The 20427-nt window shown below is 45.2% G+C and overlaps 1 protein-coding gene across 2 annotated transcripts in view; it reads left to right on the plus strand.

The window, feature by feature from the left end:
- olfm2a (olfactomedin 2a) overlaps positions 1–20427 on the plus strand; it is an 87898-nt gene that overhangs the window by 42376 nt on the left and 25095 nt on the right. The window contains exons 1-2 of one of the 2 annotated variants that reach the window (XM_083779378.1): positions 604–979; positions 19543–19692. In XM_083779378.1, coding sequence (XP_083635504.1) covers positions 836–979; positions 19543–19692 — 294 coding nt within the window. In that variant the 5' untranslated portion in view covers positions 604–835. Of the gene's footprint in view, positions 1–603; positions 980–19542; positions 19693–20427 lie in introns of those variants that run through there. The other variant, XM_083779379.1, reaches the window with a different exon arrangement.

The following is a 20427-nucleotide window of genomic DNA, read 5'->3' on the forward strand; positions in this document are numbered from 1 at the left end:
AGACAGAGAGACAGAGAGAGAGAGAGAGAGAGAGACAGAGAGAGAGAGAGACAGAGAGAGAGAGAGAGAGAGGGAGAGGGAGAGGGAGAGGGAGAGGGAGAGGGAGAGGGAGAGGGAGAGGGTCAGCCAATGCGCATGAGTCCTGTTCCTTGAGGAATAGAGAGCGCAAAAGAGAGACAGAGAGAGAGGGAGGGGTAAAGGGAAAGAGAGAGAGAAATAGAGTGTGTGAGAGAGAGTGAGAGAGTGAGAGAGAGGGAGGGAGGGAGGGGGTGAGTGTGAGCCGGTCCATGGCAGAGGGAGGATTCCAGGGTGATGCTGTTGGATGTGAGCTTCTCTCCTCTCGCCGTGTTCAGCAGCTCCTCTGGCTGAACATTGAGTGAGCCAGTGGTGCTGTGCTGTGCTGTGCTGTGGTGAGCCTCTGTGCACTGTGCTCCGTGCTGTGCTGTGGTGAGCCTCTGTGCACTGTGCTCCGTGCTGTGCTGTGGTGAGCCTCTGTGCACTGTGCTCCGTGCTGTGCTGTGGTGTGGTGAGCCTCTGTGCACTGTGCTCCGTGCTGTGCTGTGGTGTGGTGAGCCTCTGTGCACTGTGCTCCGTGCTGTGCTGTGCTGTGGTGAGCCTCTGTGCACTGTGCTCCGTGCTCTGTGCTTGTTGCTGTGGCTGAGGCTGGGGTTGAGTGCCTGGTTCGCCCCCCTCCCCACCCCCCACCCACCCGGACTCGGCTGCGTGGTGATCCCGTCCCGGCATCGACAGGAGCGGAGTGGAGTCAGGGCAGGGCAGAGAGAGACAGGGAGGGCTGGCTGCGCCGTGCGCTGGGGCCCGGGAGACAGGCAGCATCATGAGCGTGCCCATGCTGAAGATCGGAGCTGTGCTCAGCACCATGGCCATGGTGACCAACTGGATGTCCCAGACGCTGCCCTCGCTGGTGGGGCTGAACGGGACCACCATCTCCAGGGGGGGGACCTCCGAAAGGATTGTCAGTGTGCGTAACTACTCTTTTTGCTTTCTTGCAAATGTGTGTCTGCATGCGCGCGTGTGTGTGCGGCTGTGCGCGTGCGTGCGTGCGTGCGTGTGTGTGCGCGCGCGCGTGTGTGTGCATAATTACCTACAGTATGTACATTAGAAAGACAGCGAGTGAGCATGGTGAAGGAGAGAGTGGCGTGGGAGATGGAGAGACAGAGGGAAGAGTGAATGGGGAATAGAACAGAACAGTGACATCTGAGGTGCGTGCGCGCACGTGCACACATATGCATATACAGAATTGGGAGAATGATCTCAGTGCAGGGTGTAGGCAATGGGAGGTGCATAGCAAAATTGGAAGTATAAATTCAAAACTGAGAGTCGAATCAAGACTCTGGATGTCATTGTGTTGCGATTGGCAGACCCTCCCCATCCTGCACACTAAAATCTGGAGCCTTGCGGGCTCTAAAACATCAAGTGAAAAATAATGGCAGACATGCACATGACAGCAAGGTACCGATTTAGTGTGAATTATGTCTACGGCGTTATGAGAATCACTTTGAGTGTATAATGACGGTGGATTGTGGGAGCCTGCGTGACCGTGAGTGATGGCGACGGCCAGAGGGCGGTTGAACGGTGGCCGATGGCGGCATCAATCATATTTGGGTTGGGGAGGTAGAGGCTGGAGAGCCATTCTGAGTGATGTATAGAGTGATCCTGGCTGTCAGTCACCGCCATGCTGGGAATGATGGCTTTCAGATTCAGAGATCATGGGGTGCGGGTGGGATGGTCGGTGTATAGGTTGCTTATGGTTACAGTACATCTATAGGCAGTGTGTGATACAGTGGTCCTTAAACATTTTAATTCCAAGGACCACCAGTTAGATCTTTTGTTTTGTTCTATCTTTGGGAGCCCAATGAGTCTACACTGTAAAGTCATTTAACTCTGACCGTATACACAGATGGAACCAAATGCCCATTTGGTTCCATCTGTACATTCTTCTACAGACCTGTAACTCCTTAATGGCCCCACTTTGAGAACCACTGATTTTATACATTGATGTTTTCTGGGGTCATTATTTCTTTGTCCACTTGAACCCTATAGCGTCCCTAATCCCTGTTGTGAGGCGACAATTTAGTGACAATAGGAGATCTACAAACTCAAGTTTTGGCAAAGATATTTGTGTAAGAGCAGAAAGGGTGCCTAGGCTGGGAGGCTTGGGAGACTCCGCTAAACAAAGTATAAAGGATTTAGTAGTAAACTACAATTCACTCAATTAAATATAAGTACCGCTACAGCAATCTCTAATTGTAAGTCAGTCAGTCACGTTCCCATAGGATTGTCTCAACCCGTAGAGGAGAATGTAATCCTTGCTGGGGAAAAAAAAGACGATTTTCAATTCAACAGCACTTGGGATAAATGTCGAAAATCAATTGCCGTGGCAAATGATTTCATGAGGCATTTAACATAATTCTATTTACTTAAATTAAAAGAAAGGTTTCCTGTCGAGATACAGTACATTCTCCATGACAATTAATGTGCTAAATGAATGAGCTGAAGTTAAGCTTGAGTTGCTCAGGCTTTCTTTTCCCTTTGAAATGGTATTATTTATAATTTTACTTCAGACAGGGCTGGCCGGCTGGCAAAGCACATTTGAATATTTATTACAAAGATTTATAAAGTCCTTTTATTTGAACTTCAGTCGAGGGGGGGGGGGGGGGGGCAAACTGCCCTGTCATGTGTGTGGTCTATCCACAGAATGAATATGCTATGAGGGTTTAAAAATGATACTTTGTTGAGGGATCTATACTTGGTCCCATCCTATTTTTGAGGGCGTCCTTCCGTCTTACACAAACATTAAATTCCCATTGAATGGAGAGTTTACGTCATTATGTGTCTGAGCAAATCGACATATTACGTCATGATGATGTACGATGATAAGAGCGATGATAAGAGCTCACTTCACACAGGTGTGATTTTCCCCTTTACATCACGCCTACAAGGCATCTGCTTACCACTCATTGTAAGCTTGTAGACAATGTATTTTTGGAGAAAGTCTGACGGTCCATCTAATGATGTGTCCAGAATGGGACACTATGACTCATGTAGTTAAAGGGCCACTTCACCCCTTTTCCAACCACATCTTATTTTAATGATGTTTAGGACACAAGAAACACTTTCCTGGGGTTTGTATGTGTGTACTTTGTAGATATTTTAGTAAATGTTCATGACCAAAATGTGTCATGAAAATGTGGTCTCACTTCCTTTCCTGGACTACAAGTCACACCTCCACCGGCAGGAGCAGTGCAACAAAGCATTATGGGCATTGTAGTAATCCAGCAATCCAGTCAAACACACCTAGTCAAACACATTATTTTATCTAGCCATTGTGCTACTGTTATCTACTAGTTTATATTAACATTGGGTGACTGCAGTTTCTTCCAGCGGTGAAATATGTCCCTTTAAGCAGCAGCCATATTGGAAAGAAATTGGGCCTTGATCTTCCTTACTTCATTCAGGTGTTATCAAAGGCACGGTTCTGTTCAGGGGGTTGATATTTTGTCTCACTGGAAAGACTGCTACACCAGTCGGTCAAATAGGGGAACAGGGACCATCATGGCCCCTTGAGGGAGTGTAAAGGCCCATATAGTCCAGTTCTCTGTGAAAAAGTGACAACCGGTGGTTAGTAAAAGCAGAGAGATGTGTTGTGCGAGCAGTGACCACCACAGGGTGATATCATGTTGTAGTTTTCCGTGGTCACCTCTTCACCGAAAACTGGACTATGAATAGGCTGAGAGTGCAAATGGAACCAAATTGAGCCCCATTACACTCTGTTATGGAGGTCCTTTGCACTGTGCTACTGCAACAGATCTGACCTCCATTAGTATCAACATGCCATTTGGGTGTCTCAGACAGATTTTGTGTGCATCCAGGAGATATGACACAGTTGACAGGCTGCAGAGGACTCTCAAACAGGGGAATGAGTTTAGCATTTTCCAGTCCATTAGCTTTGAAGGATGGCCGCTGCTTTTATCTTGGGTGTTTGCATGGCGTCCGAGCTTTGCTCAGTTGAAATGATTGAGCCTGTGTGTGCATGTGACTGTGTGTGCATGCAGATCTACAGTATGTATGTGTGCGTGCCTGCATGCATGTGCGTGTCTCTGTGAGTGTGCCTGGGTCTTGGGTGTTTGTTCAGGTATATTATTGTCCCTGGGGTAGTGAGTCCATCTGTCTGAAATAGACTCTACCTCAAGGTCTTGTCATTGTCATTAATAGCTGCACATTAAAGCATTTATACAGCCCAACGAATTATTGGACTATGACCTCCTTGGAGAAACAGAGTGAGCATGAGAATATCAAATTTGGAGTTGCTGGCCTTGCTGTCGGGCCTGGGGACTGGGGAAAACAAACACTGTGAAATTATGTTTTGTTTTGTTTTGTTTTTGTGTGTTTTTTAAATCTCAGCGAAACTCTCAGCATGTGTCTAGAAGAACAAAATCAAAACTTGAAGATCAAACTCTCTGCAGTGATTTCAAAGCATAAGGTGTTTCTGAATTATTTACCAACCTGAACTCTATAATTGAACAGTGTTGGGAAGAGTATCTACTCCCACAGCTGCTCTGTTGTGATTGGACGTCCTCCCTCAACAGCGTGGCCCTGATAACGTCCCTCTTAACTGGATGCAGACAGTCAGGAAGCCTCTCTTTATCTGTGTGATAATCGAAGAGAAGGCCATTAACTTGCTGTACATTTGAACTTTGTTTTCTTCCCAAGCTCTCAGTGAACCATTTCAAATTCAAGAAGTCGGGCGACGCCATTAAGTCTTTTGCAAATATTTCACGTCATGTTTATGAACGGGTGATGTCAGGACAGTGCTTCTTGGAGTCACAGGAATATTCGTCACTCTGTGATCGTGTTTACCCAAGAGTCCCGTAATGTGTGCAGCTCTCATCAAAGCTTCAGATGGTCTTGAAACGGGGGTGTGCTAAGAGATAAACTACTCCTCACTCACCCCAGCATCTTCCATGGATGCTACGTGCCCTAGTAGTATATTTTCCCACTGCTCAGAGCTGGAATCTCTCTCTGCTTCACTTGCTTTCTACCCCCGTCTTTCCACCAGCTGAGAGGAACATATCTGAGTTCATACAGTGTGGGCCTTTCTGTGACCCAAGTGGGCACAAGATTGCCTGGATGCTTGAACACATCTGGATAGTGCAAAACCATGTTTCTTAATGAGTCAATGAAGCCCTGCAACTCTCACGCTTACAATGGTACCAGTTTGGCTATAAGGCGAGGCCAAGCTGTGTACTCGATTGGCTCTTTTCTGTTATTTATAGCTGGCACTTTTGTGCACGTACAGCATATGTGCATCCAAATGCACATTTGCGCATGCATGTGAGTGGCATGCATGCTCTGCTAAATATATGAAGTATGTATGGCATGTATAGGACAATGCATAAGCATATTGCAAAATACTTCTCATTTTTGTGTGATTGTGTTTATGCCCCCAGGTGTCGTTGAGGGGATAGTTAGGAACCAAATGGACTCTTACGAGGCATAACTCTGAGAGCATACTGTATACACATGGAACCATGTGGTTCCATTTGAACTCTAAGAGGATTTGCACGCTCTTAGAGTTAAATTGACACTGAGGACTTTGCAGTGCAATTGTTGTCTCTGAGATAAAAATCGTATCAAATGGGGCCTAATAGGCATATCAAACTGGGAATCCTTGAAATTAAAAATGGTTGAAAATCACTGGTGTACTGCATGCACGTGCAAGTCTATTCCACTTTGATGGGGAAAGAGGGGAACACATAAAAGACTGACTTTGATTTCTGAAGAAAGCAGTGAGGCAGAAGAGGAAAATAAACTATTTCCCGCAATCAGAGCGTGTGCGTGTGTGTGTGTGTGTGCCACGTTTGTTGCTGTGTGTAAAGCTGTCAACTTTAGCACTTCCACAATGCAATCTAATGAAGTTGAATTTAAAGACTGACTGACCCCTCTCACAGCTTTTTTATGTGAGGACTATAACTTTTATGTTTACAGGTTTATTTGAGTTCAGACCTTGGTTGTCCTCTATTACTTTTTGAAGCAGTGTTGAGAGCAGAGTAGTGTTAATTGGAACACCAGTGGGGCTCATGGACATGGTATGTTATTTTTTGTTAATGTGATTTTTATTTGTACAAGAAATCTGCAGCAGGATGAACCCGGGGGCTCAGTAATAATTGGGCTCTTGACATTTCACATTTGGCAGTTTGATAATGTTAAACCACTACATCTCAGAGAGAAATACTGTACTTTTTACTCCATTACAATTATTTGAAAAATGTAACTTTTTGAAGATTTAGATTATTACAAAGCATACATTAAACCACTTCAACCCTACTGTATATTTCTACATTGTGGTATTGATACTTTTACTTAAAAGTAAAAATGTCACTACTTCTTCCACCACTGGGCCCAGAAACATGCCATGATATACCAGGCTAAAATACTTGTACTCGCGTAGCTGGCTAATGGCAAGAATCCCAATCCATGCATCCATGTTTTTATTGAATGTGTGCCTTCAGCTAGGTCTTTGTGTCCAAAATGTTGTTTTGTTTTACAACATTTCATTAAGGTGCACTGTGTAGCATTTTGCTGCTTAATGCTCGCTTGTCACCAAAGCAACTCGCAGAGAGCTGTGTTTACAAGCAACATCATCACTCACTCCCATAAACCGAAGGGACGGCTGTGTTTCCAAGCAACATGTTTCCAATTTGCCATAACACGGACGGACGGACGCGTTGACCACTGTGTAGATCCCATAACCCAGAGGGACGGTCACATTGTAATTGGCTAGGTTCCGTCTCAGTCCCCCCTCCACTTTTGCACCAGTCATGATAAGAGTTATTTCATACACTGTCAGCAGAATGGAGGCCAACTACTTTTCATCGTGGCTGGCCAGCATGGCTGTTGTTGCAGGCTGCTCTGAAAATCACACATTTTAGAACAGAAGTTCCTAAAATGGTGTGCCGAGGGCGGCACACTGGTCCAGGTGTGCCTTATTGGGATTCTGTGACAACAATGCACTATTATTCCAATATACTGTATACAAAAACACAAAAGGTTACTAATTATTATATAATAAATACTATCTCAGTACAATACAGAGGCAAAGTCTATACCCTAAAAATAGTCACATTTTCTTGAGATTTTGACCCATTGGCGTGCATTGGGCAATAACATTAAAACCACTGCACTAGACACTGATAGGTCTCTCTCTCTCTGTTCTCTCTGTTCTCTCAGTCCGCTAAGCTCCCAGTGACACCCAGCTGAGTATCCAGCTTCAGTAACCTTCAGTAAGGCTCTGTAAAATAAATCCCCACCCTCGCGTCCTCCTGACTGGGGTGCAGACTGCAGTGAGGGCACAACAGGTACTGAGTCAGCGGGAGGAGGAGGAGATCCAACGGAAGTGTGATGGTGGTGGGAGTCGTAGAGGGAGGTGGTGATAGAGCAGGGAGGGGTAGGAGGGAGAGAGGCAGGAGGCAGAGGAGGAGGAGAAGAGGAAGGTGTGAGTCATACTATTGACTGGCAGCCATGCTGCGTTGATCGTGGTAATCTGTTTTCCACAAGACTATAAGGGAGGCCACAGACTGACTTCAACGAATTGTACAGCTGGCCTGTGCATTGAGGGATGAGCTCCAGGTGTGTGTGTGTGTGTGTGTGTGTGTGTGTGTGTGTGTGTGTGTGTGTGTGTGTGTACGCACACATGCAGTATAGAGAATGTGCACACATTTATGGAAATGGTAATAATAAAGTAAATCCTAAATAGATCATTTTATCTATCCTCGTCTTTACATACATACAATAGGTATACCTGCATGATGCATTGGTGGGGAGCGGGGGGAGAGTAGAGAAAAGCACTGTATCTGTGCCAGATCATTAGAAGATTGGAGCTGATCTTATGGCCGCTGTATAGAGGCTCTGAGCTTCTCAGCCAAGCAGGGACAGATGTTGCTGCTTTGCTGCAGGCAAGCAGCATCGCAAGACTATGAAGCATGGCAGCACACGTCACACTGCAAAAAGAAAGAGGGAGAGGAAAAGATAGAAAGAGAGATAGAGAGATGGTGGGAGGGAGATAAAGAGAGAGAGAATAGGGTGGCAGCTTAACTTGTTCAGGTTGGAGGCATAGTGAATAGCAGAGGAGAGGCTTCAGTGATACCTCCTCCTGTCGTATCCTGTTCATTCCATCTGCCACTCGGCTCTCACTTTCAACTCTCTCCGTTATAGATCCCACTCCCCTCCTCCTTATTGTCTCTGTCCTTCATGGTGCTGTAGTATCTCATGCAGGGCTTATTTGGAATTTGGTGCACAACTGCTGTGTTGCTCACGAAAATAGCAGGAGTTTTTCATCGAGCGGTTATAAATAAGACCGCAGAGAGCTCATTTCATTCGGCTCTCTCCCACATGAAAGCGCCCGGCCGCCTCCTCTGTGTGCCGCTGCTTATGAAAGTTGTAATAGACTTCCAGTCACGCTCGTAAAGTTGAGAGCTATAGATTTATGATCTCATTTAGCTCTGGCTTTACAGGGCCGGCCTAATGAAACACCGGAGGAACTGATGTCCTGAGCGAATCTCGACACCGGTGCTCCGGCCCTAACACCTAATTGGCTGATCGGAATTGAAGTTTGTTCGTCGATGCCGTTTGTAAAACTGAGATACTGAGCTGAGATATTCTTTGCTTTGCAATCAATGTGTAGATTTGTTGGCTCTTTGATACACACAAAATATTGGGTCTTAATTGGGTCTCCTGGTGGAGAGGGCCTGAGCACCAGCCTCCTGGTGGAGAGGCCCTGAGAGCACCAGCCTCCTGGTGGAGGTGGAGAGGGCCTGAGAGCACCAGCCTCCTGGTGGAGGTGGAGAGGGCCTGAGAGGGCCTGAGAGCACCAGCCTCCTGGTGGAGAGGGCCTGAGAGCACCAGCCTCCTGGTGGAGGTGGAGAGGGCCTGAGAGCACCAGCCTCCTGGTGGAGGTGGAGAGGGCCTGAGAGCACCAGCCTCCTGGTGGAGAGGCCCTGAGAGCACCAGCCTCCTGGTGGAGGTGGAGAGGGCCTGAGAGCACCAGCCTCCTGGTGGAGAGGCCCTGAGAGCACCAGCCTCCTGGTGGAGGTGGAGAGGGCCTGAGAGCACCAGCCTCCTGGTGGAGGTGGAGAGGCCCTGAGAGCACCAGCCTCCTGGTGGAGGTGGAGAGGCCCTGAGAGCACCAGCCTCCTGGTGGACGTGGAGAGGGCCTGAGAGCACCAGCCTCCTGGTGGAGAGGCCCTGAGAGCACCAGCCTCCTGGTGGAGGTGGAGAGGGCCTGAGAGCACCAGCCTCCTGGTGGAGGTGGAGAAGGCCTGAGAGCACCAGCCTCCTGGTGGAGGTGGAGAGGGCCTGAGAGCACCAGCCTCCTGGTGGAGGTGGAGAGGGCCTGAGAGCACCAGCCTCCTGGTGGAGAGGCCCTGAGAGCACCAGCCTCCTGGTGGAGGTGGAGAGGGCCTGAGAGCACCAGCCTCCTGGTGGAGAGGCCCTGAGAGCACCAGCCTCCTGGTGGAGGTGGAGAGGGCCTGAGAGCACCAGCCTCCTGGTGGAGGTGGAGAAGGCCTGAGAGCACCAGCCTCCTGGTGGAGGTGGAGAGGGCCTGAGAGCACCAGCCTCCTGGTGGAGGTGGAGAGGGCCTGAGAGCACCAGCCTCCTGGTGGAGGTGGAGAGGGCCTGAGAGCACCAGCCTCCTGGTGGAGGTGGAGAGGGCCTGAGAGGGCCTGAGAGCACCAGCCTCCTGGTGGAGGTGGAGAGGGCCTGAAGCGCACAAGACACCTTCACATCAACCCCTGTGTAACTGATTATAGTGCCAGTATCGTACACCGGAAATAGACGATCTACACAATGCGTTGCGTTGTGGGTTAATAGAACTGTTATTTGTGCTACTGATAAGACAAAGTAGGTATATAAAATGGGGTTTGCATTCTGCACAAGTATAAATGAGGCCTTACTGTTTAATGTTTAGGCCTAACTATAGCCTATACTGTGTAAGTGAACCGTTATCACAGTACATAGCCTATAGGAACCCAAGGACAACATTTCTCATCATTTATTCTCTATACACATAGGACTTTTTTTTTTTAGCTTACTAATGACCACAGTATCTCCTCCTCTTCTCCTCTCTCAGCAGACCAGACACTGAAGCTGTCATTCTGCACTGTGGCTGGGCACATCCCTGGCCATTTGGACGAAAGGGAGAGGAAATTGCCTCCCTCTCATTGAAATTAGAGCCCTTAGCTATATCTTCACTGTCAGCCTTTCTTAAACCACAAGTCTTTCATTCTCATCCCCCCCCCATCTGTGTCTCTATCTGTGGCAGTGAGAGAGGGTGGCATCAGGGCATGGTTGTGGTTATAGCGGTGTGATGTGCCGGGTCGCCACAGGTCTCAGACACCCAGGCTTATCCAGGCACTGCCATGGACAGACAGACAGGAAGTCCCTAGGGTGACGATCTCTCTGGCCGCACACGTCAAACATCTTAACCCATTCTGACCTGAGATCAGATTCATACCAGGTTTCCACTGGACACACACTGGGTCTGATGAACCCATTCTGACCTGAGATCAGATTCTAAAAATATCAGTCGCTCTTCGATTTTTCAAAAATAGCAGACCTACAAGCTCGTATCGCGCCACGCGGTGGCGCGATATGAGCTTGTAGATCTGCTATTTTTCAATAGCTAAAGCATAACATTATGCTGACACCAAAATGGGTGCCCGGTCAGAATGCGTTAAGAGTGATGTAGTTTTCATTTCACCAACTGTCTGAGCCCCATTGATTTTTAATTCCACCCTCAATCTCCTGTTGTTTTTATTGCCGCCGTCATTTTCCTAATGCGTTTTTGCTTGGCAGGCCTTGAGTGTCACAATAGGCGTTTCAAATCTGGTACTTGCACATTTTCATTTCAGCCGCCGCACCCACCAGCATTTCTAATGGAACCATCTGCAAGCTGAACGATTCCTTCTTCCCTGAAAACTCAGTTTCTATCCGAGGGTGGATTAGCCCCCGAACCTTAAGTGCTATAGCCAGCTAGCAGTATTGTTATCAATGTTCAATGTTCTCTCAGAGCTATCTCACCATCAAGACTTCAATTTAATCTCCTCTTCCTTTAACTACGGTATATGTTCCACAATTCTCCATTCCACTCTCCAGATCCCTGCATATTTATTGCTGGTTTCTTTCTATACCAAGGAGACGTTGTTCTCATACTAATGAGATATCTGGTGGGCTGCAATGGGTAGATGCTACGAGCCAGTGTCATTGAGCCAACTAAAAGAGCAAACTAAAAGTATCATAATAAGTATCATATTCATATAAATAAGCCAGTGTTGTTAGACACATGTAAACTGACAGGTCCTACAGTGAGAGGCCAACTGCTTACGGGGGCTGAAATATAGATATCTCTGCAAGCAGGCGCTGAGTAAAGCGTAAATGCCAGAGTCAGACTTAGCTCTGCCGGCCACTGCATTCAACGCTGACATGATAAGGGGTGAGGCGTATCTTAGTGCAGAATGAATAGGTGGGTGGTAATGAAATTGTGGCTGATTAAAATAAGATCTTAATTACCCTGCATTTATGCAACATTAGGGAGCAGAGGACAGGATGTGTGAGCATGAAAACTACAGTACTCTCAGTTCTCTCTGTGTTTTCTGTTTATTAAAGAGCTGGAGAGACACCTTTTTCTGAACAAACTCTATATATAGCAATGATTACTATCACAACACTTTAACATTTTAACAGAACACCTTTTGTTTTAACCAAAAACATCACTTACCCAACCTTTAATTTGAAACTGGAAGAAAATGCAAATGAAGAGCAGATCGACCATGGGTAGAAACGAGAATATTTATACAGTCTGGTAATGGAGATATTTGCATGTACGGTTAATTCATACGTTTCAAATATAACCTTTTTTGAACTTCCACATATTACTGCCTGTGGCGGTGAAGACAGAGTGACCCAAACTCTGTCTGGAGTTCACGTTGCTATATGAAATATTGATACAATACTTGTACATTCATTCCAATCTTGAGACTGTTTTGTATTCAAAAAGTGAGTATCTGGTGCGTGGGCAACCCTCCTCCACATGTACAGTATATATGGATGATTGCAGTGGTATTTAATGCACCAGAGAGCACAAGATGGCTAGCAGGCTAAAGTGGAGTCTGCACTTTGACACAAGCCAACTTCCACCTGTTGGCACTCGGCAGGTTAACGCCAGTAAAGAGCAGCCGCAAAGAGCATGGTCTGTATTTGTAAACACATGCGTTGCTATAGCATGTACATACATGCAAACTGTTCTAGCATACTATGCAAAACCTTAGCTAAAGATTTAGACTCTCGTAGATGTATTCTTCGATTCTGACATTTTAAATCTACGGGAGTCTAAGCGAACTCGCCCCATGGTCCTGCGCCGAAAACCCCCTGCCCTTGAATGGCTCTGAAAATGTACAAATGTGCTTCACCTGTTGCCCCACTTGTCCGGTTTCCTTGCGCATAGCCTGTAAAACCCGTAGTTCCATAGTTTTAAATAAAGAAGTGTTTTAATCCACTCTGCCTCGGAATCTTTCCGCCATCTTGGATCTGTCCTCATCTCCCCAAATGGGTTGCAATCGAGGAAAGATGGATGAAAGATTCCGAGAGAGAGTGGATTAAAATGTCAGAATCGATAAATACATCTACGAGAGTCTAAATCTTAGGCTAGCATCACCTAGTGAAATCTGTGTTCATTTGAGTGTAAAGGGTCCATTTGTGTCACTTTTTCCAATCTCAGATTAAAATAACATTGAGGGTGTTACTGAGCATTATAATACAGTAACACGCACGTGTGAACGCACACATGCATGCTTGTGCACACATAGCACACACAGAGAGATGATGAGAGGGCCTGACAGTGAGTGAGAGGGACATAGATAAGAGAATCAGATCATCTTCCTCCAGGCAGACAGAATAAAATAGTCAGATGTGGTGGAGAAAGGTTTGAAGACTTTTCCCTTTAGATGATTCTCTTTTGTCTTCTCCTTCACTGAAACTGAAGCTCATATGAACTACGTCCTCTACAAGAGTACAGACATCTGTCATCCCTCAACCCAACAGCCTTCTGTTCTGATCTGACGCTGGATTGCCGCAAAGAAAGAAGCTCAATAATAAAAGAAGCCCTGACTGATATAAGATGACGTTCGGACCATTGCATAGACTGAGAAGGCAGGAACTCGGCAACACACTTCTGTAGTAAAGAATAATGGAAAGATAATTAACCTGAGGAGCAATCATTTCCATCAAAAGTCAGTTGTGTGCCCCTGCCCCCTGCACATATCTGAGAGATGTGAAATGTATGAATTGCAAATGAGAAATGAATACCATTACTCCCACTGTGAATTCAATTAGTGTAACTAATGTGGCTATTCTATTGTATGATCCTGCTCACTACACCTTGAATAATATACAATAGAAATGTAAACTGTGAAGATGGTGTGGCAAACCTTAATTGACCTTAACATTTGAGCCGATCTCTTACTGCGGTTTTAAGCCTGTAGCTTTAGCTGTATAGGTTATAATAGACAGAAACTACTATCAAGGAAACTGCTGTTATTTAGCTAAATAGCTAGCCTACAAACATGAACATGCAAGCCTAGTTAAGCCAAACCCAGATGTAAGTGGGGATATCATGTGTTGGTGAATTTCTTTAGGTTAATGTAGCCTATACAAATGTGTGTACATTACTATTCGTAAGTCGGACTAACGGATGCCCCCCATGTCGGGTATAGTGGTAGAATTTTATAGTAGGCTATATGGGTATATTGAGCACCTGACTAAACGTAATGGTGCATTAACTGGGTGCAATTATTATTGTCTCTGAATGTGTGTTTTGGGCATAACATAAAGTAGATACACCAGAGTTGTGTGTTGAGTTGGCTCATTGCCATTTATTTACAGTATGTGTGACAGATTGAGGAAGTTGGAGGGGACGGGGACAATCTTCTGCCATTTATTTACAGTATGTGACAGATTCAGGAAGTTGGAGGGGACGGGGACAATCTTCTGCCGAGGAAAAGTGTCCATCTAGCAGCATTAACCCATTCTGAACGGGAACGCATTTTGGTGTTAGCATCATGTCGTGCTTTAGCCATTTAAAAATAGCAGATCTACAAGCTCATATCGCGCCACCGAGTGGCGCGATACGAGTTTGTAGGTCTGCTATTTTTGTAAAAATCGAAGAACCACTGACATTTTTAGAATCTGATCTCAGGTCAGAATGGGTTCATCAGACCAGTGTGTGTCCGGCGGAAACCTCGTATGAATCTGATCTCAGGTCAGAATGGGTTAATGATGTGATATAATGATTTCAGGGGGGAAATGCATAGAACCTATAGCTCCTCATTTATCTCCAAGGCACATCCATGATATCTTGACATATCAGTTTAATTACCACACGCTCATTCTCAGTTACGCTCTTTATTTAAACCACCTGACAGAGAAGCTCCAAAAAGCATTAAAGCTCCAAAATGGATATTGATGAGGCTATAATGGGTTAGAGGATGAGATATTTAAACATATTTTATCAGCAATCCATTTCAGACTATTAATTGAAATTAATCTCGTTCTCGTTCTCTTTCACCCTCCCTCTCTCCTAACCACTCATTTCCATGCAAAGAATAGGCCAATGCAATATTGATAATTTAGCCTGGATTATTGTCTCCACCAGGCCGAAGGCATGTGGGGAGAGTATGTTTTGCACTCCGTCCGTCCGCGTGTCCGTCCGTCCGTCCGTGTGTCCGTGTGTCCGTGAACAGCTAATCTCGGCCACCGTTAACCCGGTCGATGCCATATTTTGCACACACACTCCCTGGATGCCAACCATGAACCTCTGCCCCAAACTTTCCAGAACGGCCTGTTATAGCGCCACCAGGAGGCCGCTTTGTGCAAAACAAGTTTTTGCACAGTACACCTACAGATTTTGTCCAAACATCATGCAAATTGGTACACAGTCTCTCTAGAGCCATTCAACGAAACGGGTCTTTCAGATTTATCAGACTCCATCCTGATTGGTTAAGATTGGCTTCCAAAGTTCACAGGAGTGCTCAGTTTCAAACAAAATGCTGCAAATCATGAACACATCGCGTGATTTCCGTGAAATTGTGCACCCACATTCCCACTAGGCCGAGGACGAAATGCCACATGAACAATTTCAACTCAGCCTCAAGGTGGCGCTATAACTGGCCGCAAAGTGTTTTTACCTCTAACTGCACGGATCTGTGGATAACCTGGTGGAGACCTGTGCCCAGAAGGGCACTTTTTCTAGTTAATTATTTTTTCAACCTCCATGTGGAGACCCTCAGAAATGTCATCTTCTAAGTACATTCACAACGTGGGAGATTAGGAAGATATATTGAGATAACATTTACAAAGCTGCATTTAGTGGAAGTAATGTTGGACAATAAAGTACTGTATATAAAGACAATAGATAATAACAGATATCATCCCATCTATGGGATCACTCCTTAGAAATGTAAGCATCTATGTATCATATAAACATGGGTATTAGTGATAGTTCATATTAATGGAGAGATGAGCCTAATATGCTGTATATTTGGTTCAGGAATCTCCCCTTGGTAGACTATGAGTAGCTGAGTGAATCTCCCCTTGGTAGGCTATGAGTAGCTGAGTGAATCTCCCCTTGGTAGGCTATGAGTCGCTGAGTGAATCTCCCCTTGGTAGGCTATGAGTCGCTGAGTGAATCTCCCCTTGGTAGGCTATGAGTCGCTGAGTGAATCTCCCCTTGGTAGGCTACGAGTAGCTGAGTGAGCCGAGAGAGTATTGCCGGGGGAACTGCAGTTATTGTCCATTTTCAAAAGTAGACACTTTTACAACTTTTATTGTGCTAAATACAGTACCATCAATTAGCTTGTTAAGGTACGTTATCTTAAGTAACGGCAGCTGAGCTAATGTTATTTAAAAACTTGCTAGAAGCATTGCAGTATTTAAAGCAGGGGTCTGCAAGTATGTTTGGCCTTGGGCCAAATTCTTTGTACGTTATTAGATGGAGGGTGAGGCCAGCACATAATCAAAGGCTAATTTAAGAAATGGATTGCTCGTGTCATTAGTAGGCTCCTGGGGAGTGTGTGTGAATATTCAGCTACACAATGCATGCCACTGCCTGATTTGTGATCGTCTGTACCCGTCATTCACTCTGAATATAGTTAAAACTATAATAAGCAAGCTTCAGGTGATAGGGGGTAGATTCTGTGTGAGACTATCCGATATTTTAAAAGGGAAAAGTATTTTCTTTTTTTGTGCAGATTATCAACATTATTTGCCGGGGCAGATATTGGTGGGCGCATTTTTGCTGGTTTATGATGTAAGGACCTATGTATTATAACTATAGTTAGTGGGCAACATACCAGAGAAGATAACGGACAAATATGACTAAATATGTATTTAGATGGCAATACCAGAGCAGAACTTTGGAAAAACTCAGGATTGGGTAAAATACCAAAAGAAATACCAGTGAGACATGGGCGAGGTCGTATGCATGACAGCAGTCTGCTGGGCAAGAGCTGGCGCTTTGGCATGGGGGGGGGGTCAGATCAACATAATGGAATTAATTCTGTACTGGCCATATATGGAGCATGTCTTGAGTGTACAGGGTTTGATGAGGTCAGATCAACATATGGAATGTCAGAACAGGAAGGACAGGGTGGGGTAGGATCAACATATGGAAGGGCAGCTCCATATATGGAGATCTAAGGGTTTGAGGTTAGATATAGAGTTGCTGGCCGGCTCCATACTGTATATGCAGATCAAGGTGATAACGAACCCACGAACCAAAAGCAAATGATATGGCCATATATTGACCTTCACATATATGGCGTAGGACCCCTGGCGATATCGTGCCCATATATGGAGACGTGGGGTGACTAGCGGACGGACGGACTGACGGGAAATGCACGTTTTCATAATAAATGCGGTTTGCAAGTTGCAACAATATACATTAAATTGCGCAGCTAGCCAACGTGGGAGATATGAGCAGAATTAAAATCCAGACTCCTCTTGTGAGAGACCGAAAAAGGTAGTTTTGTATTTATCACCATCATTATTGTTTTAAAGTGGTGTCAGGATACTGACGGGAATTCACATGTCCTAACAGAATGGAAAGACACAGTATTGTTTCCCAAAATGAATCATTGGCAGGCAGTATTAAAAGTCATTCAAACCCAGAGCAGGGGGGAGGTGTAGTGAAAGATTGAGAGTAGCAGGAGAGGAGAAGGTGGGGCAAGTAGCGAGGGCGATTGGCGGGAGTGACGAGATGTGACAGTGAGCACATTGGCTCGCTGGGTGGTTGCTACTTTATACCCCAATCACATAGCCTGCCCGAGTGCCCGTCCCCCAAGACATTTTAATCTGATCCACATCTCCCCCCTACCTGCATGCCTACCTGAGCATGCAGCACGTACAGCATCGCTCAGAGCAGAGAACAACAGATAGAGTACAAAACAAGAGCAGTACAAAATCGAGTAGAACAGGATATAGTAATACAGAGTAGAACATGGTATAGTAGTACGGAGTTGAACAGAATAAGGGTAGAATAATCAGAGATGGGCAGTATTTGAAATACATGTATTTGAAATACGTATTTGAAATACTTTTTTGTATTTTGTAATTTGTATTTCGCTGGGATGGAAGAAATGAGATGTATTTTGTATTTAGATAAAAAAAAATTACCCAGTATTTGTATTTTGTATCAAAATTATTGAAATACATGTATTTGAAATACGTATTTGAAATACTTTTTTGTATTTTGTAATTTGTATTTCGCTGGGATGGAAGAAATGAGATGTATTTTGTATTTAGATAAAAAAAAATTACCCAGTATTTGTATTTTGTATCAAAATACATTTTCAATGTTCAGAGATGGGCAGTATTTGAAATACATGTATTTGAAATACGTATTTGAAATACTTTTTCTGTATTTTGTAATTTGTATTTCGCTGGGATGGAAGATGTATTTTGTATTTTGTATTTAGATACATTTTTTGACCCAGTATTTGTATTTTGTATCAAAATACATTTTCAATGTATTTTGCCCATCTCTGAGAATAATAGCACAGAACAGAGTAGAGTTGAACAGATAAGAATAGTAGAACAAATTAGACTCTAGAGCAGAAAAGAACAGAGTACAAAGGAGTACACAGAGTATAGAACAACATAACAGAGTAGTAGGGTAGATAAGATCAGGGCTGGGTGTGGAATTATTTCCTTGTTTTTCCGTTCCGTTATCAGGATTCTTCAATTTCATCACTGAAATGACTGCTGTGTGTGTGTATGTGTGCACTCGTGTGTGTGTGTATGTGTACAGTATGTGTATGTGTATGTGTATGTGTATGTGTATGTGTATGTGTATGTGTGTGTGTGTGTGTGTGCGCGTGCACGCGTGCATGTGTGTGTGCGCGGCATGCATGTAGGTGTGCACCTACAGTATATTTCTAGTGTGTAGGCTATGCTGTGTAGTGTGTGAAGTGTGAACGGACAGATATGCATAGCGTGCAAATGATTGTGAGAGAGTGCCTATGCCTATATGCACGTCTGCTAGCAGGCACACTGCACTACTTTTGATTGGATTAGCCAGAGAGAGACATCTATCCTTTCAGCCCCTCCCCCCCCCCCCACGGGTAAAGAGCAGCATTATCGATCCCAAGCGGCTCCATTTCCTTTCTGTGTCCAAACTGATTAGATCCTGTGCTTTCACGCAGACTTCCCTGATCCCTCCCTCTCCTTCTCTCCTTTGTAATCCTCTGTTGTCGCCCCATCTTTCTTTGTCTTTCTTCACTCCACATCTATCTGTTACTCCATCTCTGCCATACTGACATACATCTCTGCCATACATCTATCTGTTACTTCATCTCTGCCATACTGCCAAATGTTTTTCTCACACATTTGTGGCTTGCCACGCCAGTGCCCCAGCCGACTGGTCGAAGACCGCCTGTATAACCTCCATCCCTCTCAATCCCCACACAGTAAAACACGTATTAAAGTCTGTTTTGACCCTTTCAGACATAACGCTGAGGATTTCACTGTTCTCTCTCTCTCTCTCTCTCTCTCTCTCTCTCTCTCTCTCTCTCTCAAAATAAGGCTAAGAATAGTTGAGAAATTAATTAGCATTCAGCGTTTATTGGGAAAAGCAATGTTTTGACACAATAATCACAAACCGAGTGTTTGTGTCTAACCATTGGTGACAGCATGGGCAAGAAACCACAAATAGAGCGTGTGCCTTTGAATCTCAAGACAAACTGCTAAAACTACTATGAAGTGAACGCAAAGAATTATAGTCTCAAAAGATGATTTTGAAGCGAGGCATTTCACATCACATTGATTATGACGATGCGAGCGTGCTGCGAAGTGTCTCATTGCCGCCTCAAGGTATTTTGTCTGGCCGCTGCATTTTGAAAAGCGGATTTGAAAGCAGCTCAACTCAAGCTTCTCTCTGCGTGTCTCTAAATGACATGTTGTTCTGTCTCTCCGCAGGCATTGTACCCGAGCCCAGAAGAAGGCTGGCAAATCTACAGTTCTGCACAGGATGCAGACGGGAAGTGTATCTGCACCGTGGTCGCCCCCGCCCAGAACATGTGTAACCGCGACCCACGCAGCAGGCAGCTCCGTCAACTCATGGAGAAGGTGACAGCTGTCAATAAGTCTTAGCAGCACACACACACACGTCACACACACACGTCACACACACACACACACACACACACACACACACACACACACACACACACACACACACACACACACACACACACACACACACACACACACACACACACACACACACACACACACACACACACACACACACGCACACACACACACACACACACACACACACACACACGCACACATTCCAGGATGGTTCTACTTGTGTAATGTAGCATTAGTTCATTGAATATAGGGTACTTGTTTATACTCGGTTAAACACAGATAAGTTAAAGGTTGCATAGTTATTGTTTATGATGTCATGATCATGACATAATATGGAGTAGGCAAATGTAATCTTCTAATTCTGCAGTACTCTTGTACAAGGCACAAACATGCACGTCACGTGCACGCAGTCACAACTATAGTATGTACTATCAGTAAGACACCCTCAGGGTGAGAAGCGACCTTGTGCACACACCCAGGTGGATGTGTGCACGCATCCACCTGGGTGAGGGCAGACTGCTGGGCAAGTGCTGGCGCTTTGGCATGGGGGTCAGATCAACATATGGAATGAATAGTGCACTTGCCATTTATGGAGCGTGTCTTGAGTGTACAGGGTTTGATGAGGTCAGATCAACATATGGAATGTCAGAACAGATGAGCTCCATATAGAGATTTAAGGGTGGCAGCGGGGGCAGTGTCTTGAGTGTA

Source organism: Protomyctophum parallelum, assembly GCF_964188405.1.
Source record: "Protomyctophum parallelum genome assembly, chromosome: 13".
Taxonomy (NCBI): domain Eukaryota; kingdom Metazoa; phylum Chordata; class Actinopteri; order Myctophiformes; family Myctophidae; genus Protomyctophum; species Protomyctophum parallelum.